The sequence below is a fragment of the Phaseolus vulgaris genome, chromosome 11 (assembly GCF_000499845.2).
Source record: "Phaseolus vulgaris cultivar G19833 chromosome 11, P. vulgaris v2.0, whole genome shotgun sequence".
NCBI classification, from domain to species: domain Eukaryota; kingdom Viridiplantae; phylum Streptophyta; class Magnoliopsida; order Fabales; family Fabaceae; genus Phaseolus; species Phaseolus vulgaris.
The window spans coordinates 836,941-858,461 of NC_023749.2; the positions used below are offsets into that span (position 1 = coordinate 836,941).

A 21,521-nucleotide genomic window follows, 5' to 3' on the forward strand; every position below is an offset into this window, starting at 1 on the left:
ACTTTGCTGACGACCTCTTGCCATCACAAACTCAAAATATTGTATTTAATATTACAAACAATTTCAAACAACCCAAGGGCGAACCTTCAGCTCTGATACCACTTGTTGGAAAAAAACGGGTAATTTTCCACTAAAACAGAACCCTAATAGAGTTACCCAACAAATAATATTGAATAAACAGAGCGGAATAACAAAAGAGATAAAGAGGAAAAAAACACACCAGAAAATTGTTAACGGAGTTCGGCCAATTTAGCCTAATCTCCGAGCACAACTGCAACAACTCACTTTTATTATTATGGGAGAAGATATTACAAATTGGGATATATAACCGTGAAGGAGGAGAGTTTAATTTATAACCCTCAAATCTCCTTCCCAAACAATGAATCCACCGATGTGGGACTTGGGATTAAGTCAAAATCAACAATTGGAATAGGCCGTTATGATGCAAAAGATTTTGGTAGTGAATGATGTCAAGCACCTATGTTTGAATGGGTTCAAAAAATATTGAAAGAAAAAAAACCCAATAATGTTTCTTCAAATTGGACTAGGATCATATTTTATTGTGGTAGGATCATATTTTATTTTGTAACAATGATAATTTATTTTGTACGATAATCATATTGGTTGAACCATTAATTTTAATTATATATTTATTCTATCTTATTTATTATTTAAATGAAATCAAACATTTCAAGTCATAAAAGAATATGCATGCAAGAACTTCGTCTAAAAAAACAAACTAAATTTGGAGAAGAGTAACCTATATAAAGATAACGTCCTCATTACATTATGGCATTATGGGTAAGGACCTTCTTACACTATTCTACTACTTTTTTTATAATTATTAAATTTTATTCTTCAATTTTTCAATAGCAATGCAAAAAAAGTAGCAAATATTTTGATTTAATCTTTTTATATTCATTTTTCAGTAACAAACTTTTTATTGAATTTTTTTAAAAAATAAAAAATAAATATACGTGGGATGTCCGTAAACCCGCGAGCTGACCCTTATGCGGGGCGGAGTAGAGAAATCAGCTCGCGTTCACTACATGGGGCTGACCAAACGCGAGACGTGCCAACCTACATTGTCATCCCTAATTTAATGTACTAAAAAATGTTTTGTTAAGTTAATATTAAGAGTATATTAGTTTTTAAGTAAAGTTTTATATTTAAAATTTGTTACAAAAAATAATATATTTCAATAAGATACTAGTTAAAAAATTAGTCATCTTCATTAAAATATTTTATAGCAAAACTTTGATAAGATATTCTGATACATTTAGATACTATAGATGAAAGATAGATGCAAAACAAAACTTTAATTATTTTTAATCAAACCTTCTAACAACCATCATACTTTGAAGTCCTTTATATTCTTATCTTAATTAAATGAATTGAAACAAGGATGAAATTTTATTTTTTCAGCAACAAAAATAGGTTTTAATTAATGAAATTTTAAATAACAGCTCAATAGTGGGTGACATGATAAGCCGAACAAACAATCGCTTGGATAAGCTCGAAAATGACTTTGATACCATATTAAGAATGAATAAAATAAACATATGATTGATCCCTTGTGTAAAATACACACATAAGGGTCTTTATTTATACATGAGAATAATAACAACATCAATAACATAATAACATAATAATATAAAGTATGGGTTAAGCCCGTCACATGCAACAAATTGCAAGTTCAAACTCATGATATTATGAAGAGAAAATACAAGCAAAACTGAGTTTATTTACTTTTTTCTTTATTTTATGATTAAGATATATTAAAAATTCAAAATGGTGAAATATGTTTTTGTCCTTATACTATAATAAATAATTGATTTTTGTCATTAGTCTAAACTTTAGACTTGTAATAAAAAAAACTATTGGAATGAGTCTTAATAGTGTTTTTTTTATACGTAACAATGTATTATTAGTCTAAACTATAGACTTGTAATAAAAAAACTATTAGAATGAGTCTTAGTAATGTTTTTTTTATACGTAACAATGTATTATAATATTATAACATTAACGTAAATTAACAATAAATATTTTAATATCCTAATGAATTTTGTGGGCAAGGAGAGGAACACAAAACATGTTTAATCTAATCCAAAAAAGTAGTGTGTCTTATATAGCAGATTGAATTGATTTTAAGAAGAAGAAAAATGTTGGAATTAATGCTGTCGAAATTTTTTATTATATAATTGAATTAATTTTTAACTTCAAATAAAAAATGCTGTAATCCAAATGAGATCAAAGCGGATAAGTTTTCACCAATAATTTCTAGGCATTAACCTTTTCTTTCTTTTCCTCTCCACAGTCACATTACCTATCTTATGTATCTCTTAGTAAAATGTGAAATTTTTGGGGTATAATTAAGTTACTTGTGAGAAATTCACTGTACTGGTAAATACACAAATACAATAAGCATCTAGATTAATTTTACCAATAATCTCTGCAAGAACATACACCTTCTTTAAATCTGTGAAATCTGGCTCGATCACGCACAATAATCTCCCTGTTATAAACAATTGATACAATTTTTATCACAGCATGACAATCCACACATATTCTAAGGTTCTTTATGACTTGAATAGGTGTTCCATCACCTGTGCTAATTAAACCATATGCCACAGCCAACTTCTCACTGTGATAATTAAGCGCATTCTCCTTGTCTTCCTCCCCAATATCATGCAGCACAAGATCAGTCTCTGCTGAATATCTATAAGCTTTAATCCTGAACTTCATCTCATCAAGTTTTGCATATATCTCTTTGGAACAAGGATGACTCTGATCACCATTCACAAACTTGTGTATCTTGCAATCAATCTCTGTGTAACTAAACCCTGGCACCTTCCTCACATCCCTAATCTTCATGGCCTCCCTCACCCTCCCAACATCACACCATCTCTGTTGTGCTGCATAAACATTTGATAACAGCACAAAATCCCCACAATTGTTAGATCCCATCTCCACCAGCTTCCTAGATGCCATCTCAGCCACTTCCACGTTCCCATGAATCTTACTAGCCCCAAGCAAACTCTGCCAGAGCACCACATCAGGCAACATAGGCATTGAGTTTATGATATCAAACGCCTCTTTTATCCTCCCTGCTCGACCCAACAAATCAACCACACTCCCATAATGCTTCACATTAAGTTTCACTCCACACCCCTTCATCGTATCAAACAACTTAACCCCTTCTTCCACCAAGCCAGCATGGTTGCATGCACACAATGCACCCAGATACGACACCGCATCAGGAACCACTCCATCCACAACCATCTTATCCAAAAGCTCAAGCGCCTGATTGCCATCACCATTCATCGCAAGCGCCATGATCATAGTATTCCACGTGACAAGACTCTTCTTGCAGGTCATACTAACAAACACGGAATAAGCTTTATCAACAAAACCGCATTTTGCATACATATCAATAACCGCGTTACAAACAATCACGTTGGTGTCTAGCTTCTCGTCCACAACATAGGCATGAATAATCTGGCCATGTTTCAAAGCACCCAACTGCGAACAAGCGGACAGTGCACCAAGAACAGTTACCTCATTAGGCCGCCAGCCCTCTTCCTTCATTCTGTTGAACAGAGCTATAGCCTCATTGGGTTGGCTTCCTTGAGCCAACCCAGAAATCATGGCATTCCACGAAGCAATATCTCGCTTTTGCATATTATCAAACACCTTATGAGCAGCATCAAGATCACCGGTTTTGGCGTACACATCCAACAAAGTGGTCAGCAACAATATATCAGCCTCGAACCCAAAACGCAGAAGCTGAGAATGAATCTGGGTGGCTTCGGAGAACGCCAATGCGCGCGCACAGCCCTTGAGGGCGAAGGAGCACGTCAAAGCGTCCACCTTTTGGGGACTGCGTGACATGGCGCGGTACCATGAGAGGGCCTGCATGGGTTCTGGGCTTTGGGCCAGGCCTCGGAGAACGGCGTTCCAGTCGTTGGTGGAAGGGGTTTGGATTCGCCGGAAAATTTGGCCTGCGAAGGAGAGGTCGCCGGCGGGGGAGATGGAGCAGAGCTCGAGGAGCTTTGCGCGGGAAGGGTGGAATTGGAATTTGCCGGTTGTTATGAGATGGGCTTGGAGCTGCTTCATGCTAATCAGAGAGGTGCATTTCTGCAACAATGAATCCAATTGATACTGAGAGCTCATACTATCGACTAAGCAGGAATCACATCTGAATTTAAAATCTTCTGTAATTATATTACTTTTGAGTTATATTATTTGTATGTTTTATAAATATGTTAATGAAAAAGGCGAGCTTATCATTGGTGTTAGATTTTTTTTTAATCTAGAAACAATAAATTAAATAGAAAGGGAATATAAAGGGTTTCCAACCCTTATAAAAAAGATATAGAACAGCTTCTCTAGGAATCCTAAAATGACTGCAAACTTAAACAAACATTTGAACAGATAACTACCTTGTTAACCACACAAATATCAACAATACTCTAGCATGTTAATATAAATAATTAGATATTTAACATTCGATCAAAATTCTAATATTGATACTATTTTTTTAAGAATTTTTGTGCTGGTTTGGGTGATAGTATATCAATTATGCAGAAAAAATGTGTTACATGTTGTTCAGTTAAAGTGTTGGGTTCTGAGTAATTGCAGACAAAGCATGCACATTACGAAGCATTTTATTGCCTATTGCCCATCTGTTTGATAATCAATACATTTTTTGTGATTTTTGTCAAATTAGACTGCCTTGTTCAAAATGAGATTCAAATCAAAGGCCGTGAGTTGGAAATTAAATCATATAACGCTTTATATTTTGTGTGGTTTTACATAATTTCTTCACCTTGATCCCGGTTCGATTGTCACATAGAATGACTAAAACTCGATCATAGTTTTAAACATTTTTCTTGTTCCAGCAATTACAAGGAGATCATCTTTCTTTCTCTAGTTGGTTAATGCTCAAATGACAACAAATAAGGAAGTGGTATGGTTAAGCAACCAACATAACAGAAGCAAATAGATGACTAATGAGAAAAGAAATAAAGTTACGCAACAGATTACCAATTTGAATTTGTTTTTCTATTCAATTCAACTTCAGATGCAAAACACACCAGAACAAAAGAGGAATTACCCCCAGAAATGTCTAGCAAAGATATGACTGAATTTTATCTCATAGTGCAGCTTTCTGGTAGCTACGAGAGATGGATCTTGTACCTTCACTGGCCACCCAAACGATCATAATTGGAGACTCGTGGTGCTTGCAGACCTCCGTTATTGCTCAATGTACAATATTGCTTTCAGGAGGAATAAAACAAATACAACATACCAACTTTACTTGCAACAATGAATCAAAGACAAGATTTGTAAATGAAGAACCATTATGCCAATATCTTGAGACTGAAGAACCATTATGCCAATATCTTGTGACTGAAGAACCGTTATGCCTAATCCCGAGTCTTCTGGACTCCAACCCAGCGAGCATAATCCACCCACCTGTAAGATACATGCATGTAACAAATTATAAGAAGTGGAAAAGAGCGAATTTAGTAAAATATATAAAGACATATCAAGATAAAGTGACAATCTTACAATAGTGAGCCCAGGAAAGTGTTTCCAGTTCTAACAGCAAAGCAAATTGCACTCAGCACAAGCTTGTGCTGGTGTAGCAAAGGTTCTAGAATCCGTTGTTCAATAACTCCAGCTAGTACTTGGTACCTGGAAGAAGACAAAGATTTCCTCTTAGATTCTGCTTTATGCATGCAAAGGGTGATTCATTACTGTTAGGATGCGCTCCCTCACTCAATCCAAGAGAATAATTACCTTAAGTTGCTAGATACTGACATGTAAACCCCATAGGCAACACTTGTCGATAATATCGGTACACTCTCAGCTTCAGCCTCAACCTCAGCAGCAAAAGATTTATCAACAACTTTTCTTGCATTGATCAGTGCATTTGTTACACCTGTACCAATCTAAAAACGCAGTGCAATTACTCATCCATACAGCACAACTTCACGATCATATATCAATTACATGGGACCCATGAGTTAGTCTATTTGGTGGGAGGTTTAGATAATCCTATTAGAGAGTTGTATTCGTCTTGTGGACAAAAAAAATGCAGGGAACAAGTACTCAAAGGATGGTAATCCATGTTCTCTAATCAAACTTCATAAAATATGTATTGTAAAGTATTCCTTTTTTAATTTTCTCACTTTCCACATCTTCTAACTATACATGGTGTACTCATGGACTCCAGCTGTAAAAAACTTAATTCCAGCACGTCAAATAAACTAAGATAAATTTAGTAGTCAATTTCCATATAATGACCATAAACTAGAAGAAGCTGACACATGTATTTCAAAACATCTAAGAAGTTAAATTACCAGTGATGCACTAGTCCCAACTGCAAATAGCTTTGCACCGTTACGCTGCATAAGAAATGTTGTTAAAACCTTCATGTGACAAAAAAAAAATAACTTCTTGAATTTCTTAGGATCCAACACGTACCACTATAGCACCTATTCTCTGAATGAGTGTATATGAGGTTCCAGCCAGAGCCACCTGTTGAGTGTTTACAAAAAATTAAACCCAATCACTCAACGAGTGTATAATTAAAAAAAAAACAATATTTATCAAGACCAAATATAATAAAATAAACAAAAGCAGATGAAGAGCAGTTTGAAAGTGTTAACCTGAAAAGCATTTTCAGGGCAGCCATAGAATAATTTAGCAATAGTTCCAGCACTAACAGCAAGTGGTGGTCGGAGAGAAACTGTGGGAGCGGGAAGCCACACAAGCATAAAATCCGCTACAAGGGCCATTATCTGTTAATAATTAAATGAAATAATGATTAATGCCTTATTTATAGTGCACAGAAAACTCAGTTTTACAGAAGATAAATGTAGTGTACTAAGCATGTTCTAGGAATGGAAGAGACACGCCTACCACATCGGCACAAACAAAATCAAGCTCCTTACTAAAATTGTCTCTGCGCTTCTCCAACTCCGCAGCAGTCTGAAACGCAAAAGTGATGATTGTTACAAGCAGTGAACCAGATTATATGCATCAGAGATGCTTCACTGAAACAGTCAAATGCATAAAATGGTGAGAATAACAAAGAAATCACTACAAGCTCCCTACTCTGTCACAAGAATTAGTCGAGTAGGAAAGTTCTATTGATTTGTTGGATATTGGGTCCTCTGATCCAGAACCTAATTCAGGGCATCCGAAACTTTAGTTGTCAACTACTATTATTTTACTATGCCATCTCTGTTTGGTTCAGTAAATTGACAGTGACAATAATATTAGACGAGTGATAACAATATACTATTAGAACATTGGAGAATAAAAAATCCAATAAGCAAATGGACCAAGAATAATGCGTGTTCATCAAAATAAAAATGAATTAGAAACCTTCATGGAATACTCTATCTAGCACAGAGCACATTATAACATCTGGTTGTTTTGGTCCATCTCATCTCATATCTAATGGATAATATAGCTAAAAAATGTAATAGTATACAAATGGTGCAAAGCCTCACTGATTTTACGATGTGGAATTAAGCTTAAAGTTTACATAAAAAGGTGAAATTAAGAAAATGAACCTTTGTAAAGATGCCAACACCGCATTCCATGGCAACCTTGGCGAGGAACAAATCATCCGCCAGCAACCTCTCCTTAAACCCTCCGAAATTCAACAGCCACCGGAACACCGCCGATTTTTCCAGCTCGAGGAACCTCTTCAGAATCGATCCCGGAACTCGCCCAGCCTCAACCGCCGCAGCTAAATCCGCCGGCAATTTCTCCAGCGGCCGCCCTGCCTCCGCGAGAACCAGGAGCGCCTCCTCTCTGTTCCGGTCCCTGTCTTCCGATTCCCCGTCGCCTCCTCCTCCTCCTCCACCACCTCCTCCTCCTCCATGCCCTCCTCCGCTCCCTCCGCCGTGTGCCGATGCAGTAATGGCGTGCGTGGGAGATCGAAGAGACGTGAATAGCGGAGCGTAGGCAGAAGAGCTTGTGGTACGGAATGAGAGAGTGAAGGAAGGTAGCGGCAGAGAATAACGGTTTTGGAGAGAGAAAGAGCGCGCTGAGAAGTTGGAGAAGGAAGCCACAGCCATTGCAGTTGCAGTTGCAGGAAGAAGAGAGAGAGTGACGGTTAAAGGTAGGAGTCTGGTGGTGGAGTGGAAAAGCCATGACTTTTTGTCAGACACACACTCTTCTCACGCTCCACTGGTTGCCGTATACCCCACGCGCTTTCCTCTATCCTCAAATTTCCCCTAATATACATATAATATAATATTTGAACTTCTCTTTCTAAATAAGTACTACATTGTTTGTGGAAAACAAACTTAAACTACTTTTGATGATTTAATTAAATTTTGATCATTAAATACTTTTTAATAGAAAAAAAAATATTATTTCATGTTTTATAATAATGAGAACCACAACAACAACAAAAATGTTTTGCAATGAGAGATATGCATAATTATAAATATACTATAAAATTAATTAAATAAAAAATATGGTTTCAATATATATATATATATATAACTATTATTTTTTTATATACTAAAGCCTATAACTCTATGTGTTGCCTATATTTATATATGGCTCTATGTGCCATGTAACTAGCACATGAGTTATTCTAAATATGTTATTTTATAAAAATAAACAATTATATCATATATAATTTTTTGATGAAATCTCACGTCGACTAGAGATAACGACATTTTATTGTATATAAGTGGGTGCAAATCTCATTTCATGAGTTGGTTTTATGGAATTGAGTTAGACTTAAAGTCCACTAGTCGACGTGGAATCTCCAACATTTATTACCAATTATATTTGGTATATTTTCATAAAATATAAATTCACAATATATCTAAACACGGATAAACATAAAATATAAAAAAAATTAGACAAATGGGTTTTTAGATGATTATATTAAGCATATCTTATATGAGACAACATTTGGTATAATTTAATATTTTGATATAAAACAACTATTAAATTTATTTAATATAAATGTAAGTTTATTGTACTCTAAGTGAGTATCAATGTAGGAAACTCTTCATTGCTTCTCATTATCTGAATTTTTTAATATGCATAGTTTATGCAATGAATGAAAGAAACGATAATTACATTAATATATGAATTTGCACTCAATCAATGTGATATGACAAATTAGTTAATATGCCCTAACTTAATATCAGTAAAAAATATAGCATTTAATTAACATATTTACTATTTAAATTGAACAATAGTTTGAACTGTAAATAAATAAATAAAAAGTCACTTAAGCTACATACATCAAAACACATGAAAATATGTTATTAGAGCTTTTTTTTTATGTGGTGTTTTTTAAGGGATAACTTGTTTCAACATCGAATTTCTATCACATACTCACCAAAATATATAAAAGTATACCATTTGAGTGAAAAGTTTGTAGAAAATAAATTATATTTTTTTTTATATTCGAATTTTTTAATTGATAATCTTATATACTAAACATTAAAGTTATTGTTTGAGTATTGTCTAAGATTAAATGATTAAACAAAATATGAAAAAAAGTCCAATTTTTTCGAAAGAAAAAACTAAAATTTTGATAAAAACTACTTTTCTACCAATTAAATGATCCCATAAAGAGAACACTTAATTTACTCAAAATAACTAGCAACAATCATTTTAACTCTTTTAAGTCACTCTCACAGCTTAATTTAATTTTAATACACAAAACACTAATTTAATTTAATAGCAATGACAATCATATACAAAATAATTCAATTTCAATTTGAAATAGTTTTTCTTGCTTAAAAGTTGTTTGTCATCTATGTACCAGTCACATATGGTTATAAATTTTGTAGAGTATGAAAGACCTAAGAAAAAAAAAACAAACCATAAAAAATCAATAAAGAAGAGAATAATTGAAATAATCACTTTTTAACTAACAAAACTAATAATAAACACAAATATTCCTAAAAAAATAGAAGAGATTTTAAAGAAAATACTGAAATTTAATCGGATGGTACGACAATTGGTTGCTTTTGTTTAAAAAAAAAACATTTTTCTCATTTATTTTTGTCTCTCATAACATGAAACTGATTTTGAAAATAAATTATAATTAAACAATCCTTTTAGTTCAAAGTAATTATATTATATATAAATATAACAGATAAAAGGAGAATTAAATTATGTATACATTTATAAACAAAATTTGTTGTTAAATTATAACAATAATCAAATAACATATTATTCATAATTCTTTTAATTTTAAAAAATTACAAATTTTATTTATTATTTTCTTATTTTTGTATTATTATTAAGTTTTTTTTTAAAAAAAAGTAGATTGCTAAGTATTATTTTTTATTTGATTTTCACAAGAAAAATAAAAATCAAATTACAATGTAAAATAAATAAATAAAAGTAACAAAAGACATAATAAAAGTAAAAGAAGAAAAAACAGAAAGTTGTTTGGTAAGCTACAAAATCTGAAGGAGAAACAGAAAAGCTAAATAATTTATATATAATTATTTATATTATTTGTCTAAGAAAAAAAATTTCAAAACCAAACTAAACAATAATATCATTCTAAAAAAAAAGCAGAGAAATCATTTTTATAAATGAATATAATATATTCATATTTATTAAAATAAATTATAAATCTATACTTTTAATATAAATATGCGATTAATAATATTTTATTTTATTTTAATTATTAATTTATATTTACAATTTGTTGTTTATTTATATTATCAAATTAAATATGTTAATTAAAGTAAATTAGTAAATTAGTTATATCCATTAATATATATATATATATAATTGAAATATTTCTTTCAAAATTAAAAATTCAAACAAAAGAATAAGGGTAATATTATAAAATTTATTTTAAAGTTTAAGAAAATTCTCATTTTTAAGATCTTTAGACTCAATATTAAAGAAATAAAAATTTTAAAAATTATGATTTAAGAAAATCAGATAAACGTAAAACAATTATTAATATTTATTTATTATGACATATTTTTTTTAAAAAACTTATAAAAGGAAACGAAATGTTTATTCCATTAAATCATTCAAAATGTAGTTATTTGTTTTGGATATTCTCCTGTATGTTTAAACTTTGATATTCATTGACACAGATTGTTTCCTTTTATAATACATAGAGTTTACTTTTTTTTTAAATATAATTTTCTTAAAGAGTACAGATTCGAAAAACATAAAATATTTATATTCTAAAATTGTAAAATAAAATAGTAATAATTTGTTTAATACAATTAAAAAATAATTGAAGCAATCTATACTTCAATCAGCAATATCGTAAATTTATATAAATATTTTAAAATAATTTTAAGAGAAATTCCTTATATTAATGTATACTAAAAGTTCAGAAAATAAAAAGATTTGAAGTTGTGCAATATCACAGGAACTTTATGTTTAGCAGTAAACGTTTTAGTTTTTCTTTTTAGTTCATATTTGAAACTCTGATGCTTTAAGAAATTAGGTTTCGTATTTTTGGAAACAAGTATTAATGAAGTGTTAATTTAAAAAAAAAATTGTTGTGACAATTATAATATGATTCTGTCACAACACAAATTTAAAAAACTATATATATTTTAATTATTTTTTTTTAAATTATTATATAAATTATAATTTTAAAAATAAAAAATAAATCATTTGAATCAGTTTATTTTTTTTAAAAAAAACTAAAAACATACTTACATTATATAAATCTTTATTATCAATTTATTGAGTTTATAATTATATAATATATAAATATATATATCTTTTTATCATATATTTTAAATATTATATGTTTTGCCTCAGTGATATTATATTTACTCCTAAAAAATAAATAAAAAATTAACTATGCATGTGTATCTTAATATCAAGTAACTCATAATACTTGGTCACTAAAAAAACAGTGGATCATGAATCTCAATACATAAAAGAACAAAATTTCATGTTTACTCATATTCATTTTTAGTATATATATATATATATATATATATATATATATATTTATTTTTATTTTTATTTTTTTATTTTTTTTTTAACTATGTACAAAACCATTAATATCAGTAACCATTCCTAGGGCCAAAATTAGTGAGGGTGTATAATTAAATTTAAAACAACAAAGAAAATAGAAAAATACCTTTTACAATAGAGTATATTGATAGTCTAAAAAGGGATTTCAGCCAAGAAAAATAAATAAATATGAAGTAGACAGATAATAGGTTTATATTATCTCAACCTAAAAAATAGAAAACACCATTCAATCTGCTGCCTTCCCTCTAGTGTCTCTGGACTTAGAAATATAATTCAGACTAGTATCCTGCATATCAAATTACAAATTAGTAAAATACATTATTTAAATGAAATCAAATATTTTAAGTCATAAAAGAATATATATATATATATAACATAACACTTACTAGAGGTAGAAACTTTGTCAAAAAAACTAAACTTGGATAATAGTAACCTATATAAAGATCTTTGGACCTCCTCCTTATATTATGAGTAAGGATAGTAAAAGTTCCATGACTTATATCCAAGCAACGAAGTGAGGATTGTCCGTTGAATTCCACCTCAAACAACAACGTACCGTCACTTCTGTGAAACAAGAGTAAAGGAGGAAATCCTACATGCATATGAATGTCAGGATTGAAGCCAAACAAAGTTGAAGAGATATAATTGTTGGTACAATTAAAGGTGAAGATTTGATTCCAGGACTCAGTTATCCCATATCTATCCATCACCCATACAGATGCGGTACGGTAGCCTTCATCCAAAAAAATCAAGGAATACACGGTTAAGGGTTTAGTACTATTTTGAACAACAAATACCCCGTTTTTATCATTGACAGGATGATAAAGAGCCTGAAAACTATCAGCAAGTAAAATCTCTCCAAAAACTTCACTTTGAGGATCAAATGTCAGAATGAAATAATACCATCTGTCTTCAACCCATTTCTTTGCACCCCAGTGCAAAAGTCCATTGTAAACCACACCATTACAACCAATACTTGTAGTCGTAGTACAGACGGAACAATCAGGAATTTCCAGATGTCTCCAATCATCTTCTACATAGGTATAGACCCAAGCATTGCGCGACGGAGAAATGTAGGTATGGAACTCACCTCCATCACTATCGTAATAACAATAGTTTGCTTCTGAATTAATTTTAACAACTAAATAATCGAATAATCCGCGACTAATAAAGCCATAAGAGTAAATGAATTCATCATCATCATCATGTAAGGGAAGATCAAAACAATAACGAATCATTGGATTGATAAACAAGATATCACGATTTGTTTGCATGCATATAATACCATTACATATACCGATAACGATGTTACCAAAATTACGATGCACGAACGGAAACATCAAGTTCTGGAACAGAGTTAGATGATCGTCATCCTTGTAGAGAGAGGTGATGGAGGAAGACAGAAAAACAAAAGACTTGTTGCAAGACTTGTTGTGATGTCTAGAGATAAAATAGGGTGAGATGAGTAAGGAACGATGTAAATGGGAGAGAACCATGAATCTCACTATTGTCTTGCATGGAAGGTATGAAAATATCTCCAATTGAAGATCAATTGAAAGGATCGGAAGAGATATCGACATGGTTCTTCAGTGAGTGTGTGAGTATACTGAAAGTAATATGTATACATTTGCATACTTATAGAAAAAAAATTGTTGTTCAGAAATATCTTTATTAATTAAATTATAACAAAAAAATGACATATTATTCATAATTCTTTTAATTTTAAAAATTTAAAATTTTTGTTATTTGTGTATTCTTATCAAGATTAAAAACAGTTGCTAATTATTATGATTTATTTGATTTTCATAAGAAAAATAAAAATCGAATTACAATGTAAAATAATTAAAAAAATAACCAAACGCATAATGAAAGTGAGAGAAAATCAAACTACACTATAATATCATTCTTAAAAATAAGGAAGAATCATTTTTATATATAAATATAATATATTCGTATTTACAAAAGTAAATAATAAATTTATAGTCTTAATATAAATATGCAAATAATAATATTTGATTTGATTTTAAATATTAGTTTATTTACAATTTCTCATTTGTTTATATTACTAACAGATCATAAGATCAAAATTCTCTAAACTTTTTTTAAAAATAATGTAATTTAACTATAAATATTAATAAAAATAAAACCAAATTTTAAATTTACTAATTTTATAAAAATTAAATTACATTAATGAAATGTCAATGAAGTTTTACTTAAATCTCTATTATATTTTAAAAAAATTAATAAAATTTAATAATAATAAAACAATTTAATAATAATAGTATCCTAAAAATAGTATAGTTAAAAACCTTTATAGATATGTAATAGAAATAGTTATTTCAAAATTAAATATTAAAAAAAAGTAAACGTAAGATTATCAAAAATTATTTTCAAGTTTAAGAAATTCTCATTTCTAAGATCTTTAGAGTCAATATTAAAAAAATAAAACTCTTAAAAATTAAGATTTAGAAAAATCAGATAGACGTAAAACAATTATTAATATTTATTTATTATTTATTATGAAATTTTTTTAAAAACATTATAAAATAGGAAACGAAATGTTTATTCCATTAAATCATTCAGATGCAGTTTTTTTTTTCCACACAGGGTATTTTTTACATTAAATTAAATATTAAATATAAGATATATTTAAACTTTCAACAGAATTTGATATTCATAGAGTTTACGTATTTTCTTAAGAGTATAGATTCGAGAAACATTAAATATTTATATTCTAAAATTGTAAAATAAAATAATAATATTTTTTCTAATACAATTGAAAAGTAATTGAAGCAATCTATATTTCAATCAGCAATATCAAAATATATATAATTGAAGCAATTATTTAGATTCTAAAAATATATATATTGTTTTCCTATTCATTTAGCTTAAAAATTATAATTACCAAATTATAACTTTTTAAAATTTTTAAAATAAAAACAGTATGTTTTTTTTATAATTACTTCATATTTGCAATTTTAATTTGATAGATAAATTACTAATTTCACCATTAGAAACTATATAATATTTATATTTTTGTTACCATGTTTTCAAAATTATAATATAATACAATTAAATATAAAAAAATGTTAATAAATATATTTTTTAGTTATTAACTAACTCTAAATGTACAATATATAGTTTAATGTAATAAATAATTTAATTTGGTTTGCTTAAAAAAACTAATATAAAATTTGAACTAAACTAACTAATTAAGAAACGAATAAAATATAAAATTGATAAATAAAATAAATTTAATAGATTGATGAGTATTTAAAATGGTTTAAAAATATTTATCTTTTTGAATTTATTCAATTTTGAATATTTTACTTATTTTGTAGTTTTCAATCATAGTTAAATATTCACAGTTTATAAAGGAGAGAGTTAAATCAACTTTTCTTATAACATTCAAATTAAATATTAGATCTTTTAAATTTCTTGAATAAAACACGTCCCTTTTCTAAAATTCACAATAATAACCATAAAAAAAATACACACATAAAATTATTATTTCAAAATTCAAACAAAAAATAAGAAAAACAACATTAGAAACTCCTTACAAGTTTAAGAAATTTTTTCAAATCTTTTCACCCAAGAAGAAAATTCTAAAATCAAAAATATATTCTCAAGTAAAAACAAATTCAATAAAAAAATTATAATATAAAATATTTAAAAAATAATCATATTCTCAAATATCTAACAAATTTACCAAAATGGTCAAAACAATAATTACAAATATATATTTTTTATATTCTCTACTTACATTAAAAATAAGATATATTTTGATATATATTTACACAGATGGTTTCCTGATAGACTTTACGTTTTTTTTAAATATAATTTTTTTAAGAGTATAGATTCAAGAAACATAAAATAGTTATATTCTACAATTGTTAAATAAAATAATAACAATTTTACTAATATAATTGAAAAATAATTGAAGCAATCTATATTTAAATTAGCAATCTCGTAAATAAAAAATAAAATAAACCATGCATGTGTAAGTGTATTATATCATCATAAATTTTATATTTATTAAAAAAAATTATATCAACATAGTAAATTTAGAAATGTCGTCTTAAACTATAACATATATGTCTATATAACTACTATGTTGATGTGTTGTAATCAATATAATTTTTTTAATAAAAATAAAGTTTATTATAGTATTAAAAAATAAAAATACAGTTTATAATAAACTAAAATATTACCATATACATTTATAATTCATTTTAATTATAAATACACATAAATATCAACATTGTCAAAAGTATAAAATATAATAAGTTAATATAATACGTAATTTTGAGTTTTAGTGTAAAAATATATATTTATGATATATTAATATTATATAATTTATAATAAATAAATAAATTCAATAAATAATAAGAATCACAAATACAAATATTTTATTTTGAAAAAAATTATTAGTGGTGGGACTGTGAAAATTATAACTTCGTGTACAATTAATGATCCACAATCAATGATCTAATATATTACTAAGTATAATAATGTATCAAAATTATATATATATATAAAATTCCTTTATTATAAAATTAATTTTCAATAAACCGTGTTCACACTTTATAAATATTAATTTTATTATGACGTATATTCATACCATTTTAGTTCATCATAATATAAGAACTTGTATTATCTATCATATATTTTTTCATATTCATTTAGCTTAAAATTTATAATTAGCAATTTTATAGTCATCAAATTATTACTTTTTTAAAAAAATTCTAAAATAAAAATTTAGTATTTTTTTTATAATTATTTCATATATGGAATTTTAATTTGATAGATAAATTACTAATCTCACCCTTAGACACTACTATATAGATATTTACATTTTTGTTACCATGTTTTCAAAATTATAAATATAATACAATTAAAAAATGTTAATAAATATATCTTTTAGTTGTTAACTAACTCTAAATAATGTACGATATATAGTTTAATGTAATAAATAGTTTAATTTAGGTTGCTTAAAAAATTATTATAAAAATTGAACTAAACTAATTAATTAAGAAACGAATAAAATATAAAATTCATCACAAATTCCATTTTAATTGATTTGTGAGTATTTAAAATAGTTTTAAAATATTCCTCTTTTTGAACTGATTCAATTTTGAATATTTTACTACCTTTTGTAGTTTTCAATCATAGTTAAATATTCACCTTAAAACCTAATATAGCTTTTAAATGAGAGAGTTAAATAAACATTTCTTATAACATTCAAATTAAAAATTAGATCTTTTAAATTTCTTAATAAAACACGTCCCCTTTCTAAAATTCACAAAAAATAACCATAATAAAAAGATATACACATAAAATTACTATTTCAAAATTCAAAAAAAAAATAAAGAAAATAACATTAGCAAAAATCCTTCTCAAATATCTGTTTGTTGCATGACAAACTTACAAAAACATGTAAACACTAAACCTTAAAGTCTAAATTCCAAACCCTAAAACATAAAACATAAATTCTAAATCATAAATTAAGAGTAAACACCATTCAATCTACTGTCTGCCTCTCTGGAGGGATGGGGATAGAAAAGAATCCATACTAGTATCCTGCACATCAAATCAGTAAAAAAACATTATTTAAATGAAATAAAGTATTTAAAGTCATAAAAGAATATGCATAACATAACTTGGAGGAGAGTAACCTATATAAAAGCTTGGACGAGAATAATCTATGTCACGATCTTCAAAATTCCTAGTAACATTATCTATAAGCACAGTAGAAGTTTCATGACTTATATCCAAAGAACGAATCGAGTATTTTCCGTTGAATTCCACACCAAACAACAACGTACCGTCATTCCTGTGAAATAAGAGAAAAGGAAATTCTGCATCCTCATGAATGTCAGGATTAAAGCCAAACAAAGTTGAAGAGATATAATCCTCGTCACAGTTAAAGGTGAAGATTTGATTCCAAGACTCAATTATCCCATATCTATCCATCACCCATACAGATGCGGTACAATAGTTCTCTTCTGAGGAAATCAAAGAGTACACGGTCAAGGGTTTAGTACTAGTTTGAACAACAAATACCCCAAATTCCCCGCTTAGATAGTCATCATCAGGATAATAAAGAACTGTCGCCAAACTATCAGGGAGTAAAAGCTCCCCAAAAACTTCAGTTTTTGGATCAAATGTCAGAATGAAATAATACCATGCCTTTTCAAGGCATTTCATTGCACCCCAGTGCAAAAGTCCATTGTAAACCACACCACTATAAGCCGTCGTAGTTGTAGTACAAAGTGAACAATCAGGAATTTTCAAAGGTCTCCAATCATTTTCTATATAAGTATAGACCCAAGCACTGCGCGGAGAATATGACTCATCGGGTCCATCTCTATTACGAAGTTTAGAAGAGCAATACTTCTCATCCGAATCAATTTTAACAACTAAATAATCGGATAATCCACGACTAATAAAGCCGTAAGAGCAGATGGATTTATCTTCATGTGAGGGAAGATCAAAACAATAACGAATCATTGGATTGATGAAGCAGATATCACCATCCTTTTTCATGAATATAATACCATTACATATACCCATAATGCTATCAAAATCGATGATAATATCGATAAAGCGGTTGTCAAGACTACGACTACGATGCGGCAACATCAAGTTGTTTTGTACCAGAGTTAGATGATCGTCATCCTGACAGAGACAGGTGATGGAGGATGGCAGAAGAACAAAAAACTTGTTGCGAGACTTGCTATAATGTCTAGAGATAAAATCCGATGAAATGAGTAAGCAACGGTGTAAACGAGAAAGAACCATGAATTTCACTATTACCTTGCATGGAAGGTATGAAAATATCTCCAGCTGAAGATCAATGGGGAGAATTGGAAGAGACATTCTTGAGTGAGTGTGTGAGTTTAGTAATATTATTATTATTATTATGTATACATTTATAGACACCAAATTTTGAATAGAAGAAACAGAAAAACTAAATAATTTATATATATTTATTTATATTATTTTGTTTTGTTTTGGAAAAACAGTTTTCAAAACTAAATTAAACTATAATATCATTCTTAAAAATAGTTATAAGGAAAATCATTTTTATATATAGAAATGATATATTCATATTTATTGAAATAAATTATAAATCTATACTCTTAATATAAATATGCGAATAATAATATGTTATTTGATTTTAAATATTATTTTACTTACAAATTCTCATTTATTCATATTATTGACAGATTATAAATACTATATAGAATCAAAATTCTCTAAAATTTTAAGAAAAATCATGTAATTTAACTATAAATATTAATAAACCAAATTTTAAATTTACTAATTTTATAAAAAATAAAATACAGATATCAATGAAATTTTACCTAAATCTCTACCATATTTTAAAAGAATTAAAAATAATAAAACTAAATATATTAACAAAAGTAAAATCAGTAATTAATTCCAAGTTTAAAAAAATTAAAGACTAAAAATTAAAACAAAAAAGTAAAGGTAACATTATCAAGATTAATTCCAAGTTTAAAAAAATTCTCATGATCTTTAGACTGAATATTAAAAAAATAAAACTTTTAAAAATTAAGATTTAGGAAAACCAGATAGACGTAACACAAATATTAATATTTATTTATTATGCCATTTTTTAAAAAACATTATAAAAGAGGAAACGAAATGTTTATTCCATTAAATCATTCAAAATGCAGTTTTTTTTTTGGGATATTCTCCACCGGGGGTATTGTTTAAGTAATTCCAACAGTCTTATGAGTGAAAAATAATTTTTATTCAAATATTATTTTTTTTAATAAAGGAAAAGAATGCGGGGAATTAACAAAAGAAAAATGAAAAATGAAAAAATAAAAATAAAATAAAGTAAAATAAAATCATATCTTTTAGTTATTTATTATTGAAGTTTGAAAAAGTGTGAAGTATTTTTTTGAGATTTTTGAAGAACTTATATTTAAGAAATTCTCCGTTGTCCTCCTTATTTTAGAATAAATACTAAAAAAAATCTTTATTATTTTACTGAGTATTTTATTTTTATTAAATGTTAATTTTTTATAACCAATTGAATCGATCAATCAATTAGTTGATAATTTTATTTTTAACTTCATTATAATTAAATATTTATTTTTTTTATAAATACTAGCAATTTTTTTAATTTTTAAACAATGAAAATAACTAGAATAAACTATAAAGATACAAGGAAGGGATGTCTACATTTTATATAAAAAAAAAACAAAGAATAAAGATGGTTTATATTGTATTTATACATTATGAATTATTTGATAACTGCTAAGATTTACTTTTGTAAGTCTACGAGACCTTCTCCACACACATTTACAATATTATATGAAATTCAAAATATATATCAAATTCAGTTTTTTTTTTTTATGATTTCTTACTTTGCTTTAAGAAATTTATTCTCTTTGACTAATAATATAATGTTGGTACCATCAAAGCAATTCTTATTCCATCTTATTGATGAGTATAATGTGTTAGTCTAATATCAAGATTTATGTATATAAAACACAAATCTTTTCACATGAGTGAAATATAAGAAGTAAGGTCTTCCTACTCCCAATATTTTTAATTTTTTTTTTCTTTCTTTTTTTAAAAAAAAACTTTTATGTTAAATGTTACTGTGCAACTTGACATTTCAGATAGGCTGACACTTAAAGCAACAACAACATAAAAAAAAAATATTATTAAAAAAAATACAAAAATATGTGAGATTAGACTGAAACTCATATGCTAACAAAAACGATATCTAGGTAGACTATACCTATTTAAAAAGAATTCTAAGAATAAACTAGATGGAAGTCTATTATACCAATGAAAATATTCTCTATGAATAAATCATAAATTAGCCAACTTATCACCATACGCATTCCCTTCACGAAAAATATGAGTAACCCTAAACCTGATTTTCCCACATTAATTAAGACAAATATTCCATAGATTCTGAAACATCCAAGGAACATTTGTCCTAATAGTAAACGTAACACAAATCAAAGCATAATCACATTACAACTAAACATTAGTAAGCCCCCTCTTTTGAGCTTCCTCCATAACATGTATAACCTCATAAAACTCAACAACCAAAGCAGTTTGAACTTCAAGAAATGCAGGGAAAGAAAGCTCCAATAAATTTCTCCATACTCTCACACAAAATACCTCATTGACTAAAATGCACCATGAATTGCATCACAAATACGACACGTGTCAATCCCTAATTGGTGATACCACATATTCTTCTTGTTGTACGTGGTAAGAAATAATAATCTAGTGCGGCGTGTACTCCTATACCACTCCAAGCATTCAAACATTCACAATCACAATCCCTAGATCTATTATCGCTCTCCACCCGCACTCTTAAATTTATATAAATAAATCCTAAATTAGTCAACTCATCACCACATGCATTCCCTTCACGAAATCACAAACGCAACATAAAACAAAGCAGAATCACATTACAACCAGACATTAGTAAGCCC

General features: G+C 28.0%; 4 protein-coding genes across 4 annotated transcripts; all 4 read right to left on the bottom strand.

Annotated features, from left to right (window-relative positions):
* Positions 1–2,353: 2,353 nt before the first annotated feature.
* LOC137819716 (pentatricopeptide repeat-containing protein At1g34160) lies at positions 2,354–4,274 on the bottom strand. Its single transcript, XM_068623668.1, has one exon. It carries the CDS (start codon positions 4,171–4,173, stop codon positions 2,440–2,442), a length of 1,734 nt encoding a protein of 577 aa, XP_068479769.1. The 5' UTR covers positions 4,174–4,274; the 3' UTR covers positions 2,354–2,439.
* A 768-nt stretch (positions 4,275–5,042) lies between these two features.
* LOC137819724 (protein RETICULATA-RELATED 4, chloroplastic-like) lies at positions 5,043–8,170 on the bottom strand. Its single transcript, XM_068623677.1, has 8 exons — positions 7,590–8,170; positions 6,931–6,999; positions 6,678–6,809; positions 6,493–6,546; positions 6,369–6,413; positions 5,806–5,957; positions 5,575–5,700; positions 5,043–5,478 (listed from the first exon to the last, which is right to left on the bottom strand). Exons 1-8 carry the CDS (start codon positions 8,097–8,099, stop codon positions 5,430–5,432), a joined length of 1,137 nt encoding a protein of 378 aa, XP_068479778.1. The 5' UTR covers positions 8,100–8,170; the 3' UTR covers positions 5,043–5,429.
* A 4,083-nt stretch (positions 8,171–12,253) lies between these two features.
* Positions 12,254–13,607, bottom strand: LOC137821615 (putative F-box protein At1g31000). Its single transcript, XM_068626299.1, has 2 exons — positions 12,414–13,607; positions 12,254–12,313 (listed from the first exon to the last, which is right to left on the bottom strand). Exons 1-2 carry the CDS (start codon positions 13,605–13,607, stop codon positions 12,254–12,256), a joined length of 1,254 nt encoding a protein of 417 aa, XP_068482400.1.
* A 4,054-nt stretch (positions 13,608–17,661) lies between these two features.
* LOC137821625 (F-box protein CPR1-like) lies at positions 17,662–18,906 on the bottom strand. Its single transcript, XM_068626310.1, has one exon. The coding sequence runs from the start codon at positions 18,904–18,906 to the stop codon at positions 17,662–17,664; it is 1,245 nt and encodes a 414-aa protein (XP_068482411.1).
* Positions 18,907–21,521: the final 2,615 nt, after the last annotated feature.

What these genes read in the sequence shown, in the direction of transcription:
- LOC137819716 (XM_068623668.1), bottom strand. Translation starts at nt 4,173, where the DNA reads ATGAGCTCTCAGTATCAATTGGATTCATTGTTGCAGAAATGCACCTCT.
- LOC137819724 (XM_068623677.1), bottom strand. Translation starts at nt 8,099, where the DNA reads ATGGCTGTGGCTTCCTTCTCCAACTTCTCAGCGCGCTCTTTCTCTCTC. An exon ending in GCCCTGAAAATGCTTTTCAG is followed by an intron (nt 6,547 to 6,677) that starts GTTAACACTTTC and finishes AACACTCAACAG; the next exon opens with GTGGCTCTGGCTGGAACCTC. An exon ending in AGAGAATAGGTGCTATAGTG is followed by an intron (nt 6,414 to 6,492) that starts GTACGTGTTGGA and finishes TTTCTTATGCAG; the next exon opens with CGTAACGGTGCAAAGCTATT.
- LOC137821615 (XM_068626299.1), bottom strand. Translation starts at nt 13,607, where the DNA reads ATGTCGATATCTCTTCCGATCCTTTCAATTGATCTTCAATTGGAGATA. An exon ending in TGACAAAGTTTCTACCTCTA is followed by an intron (nt 12,314 to 12,413) that starts GTAAGTGTTATG and finishes TTTGATATGCAG; the next exon opens with GATACTAGTCTGAATTATAT.
- LOC137821625 (XM_068626310.1), bottom strand. Translation starts at nt 18,906, where the DNA reads ATGTCTCTTCCAATTCTCCCCATTGATCTTCAGCTGGAGATATTTTCA.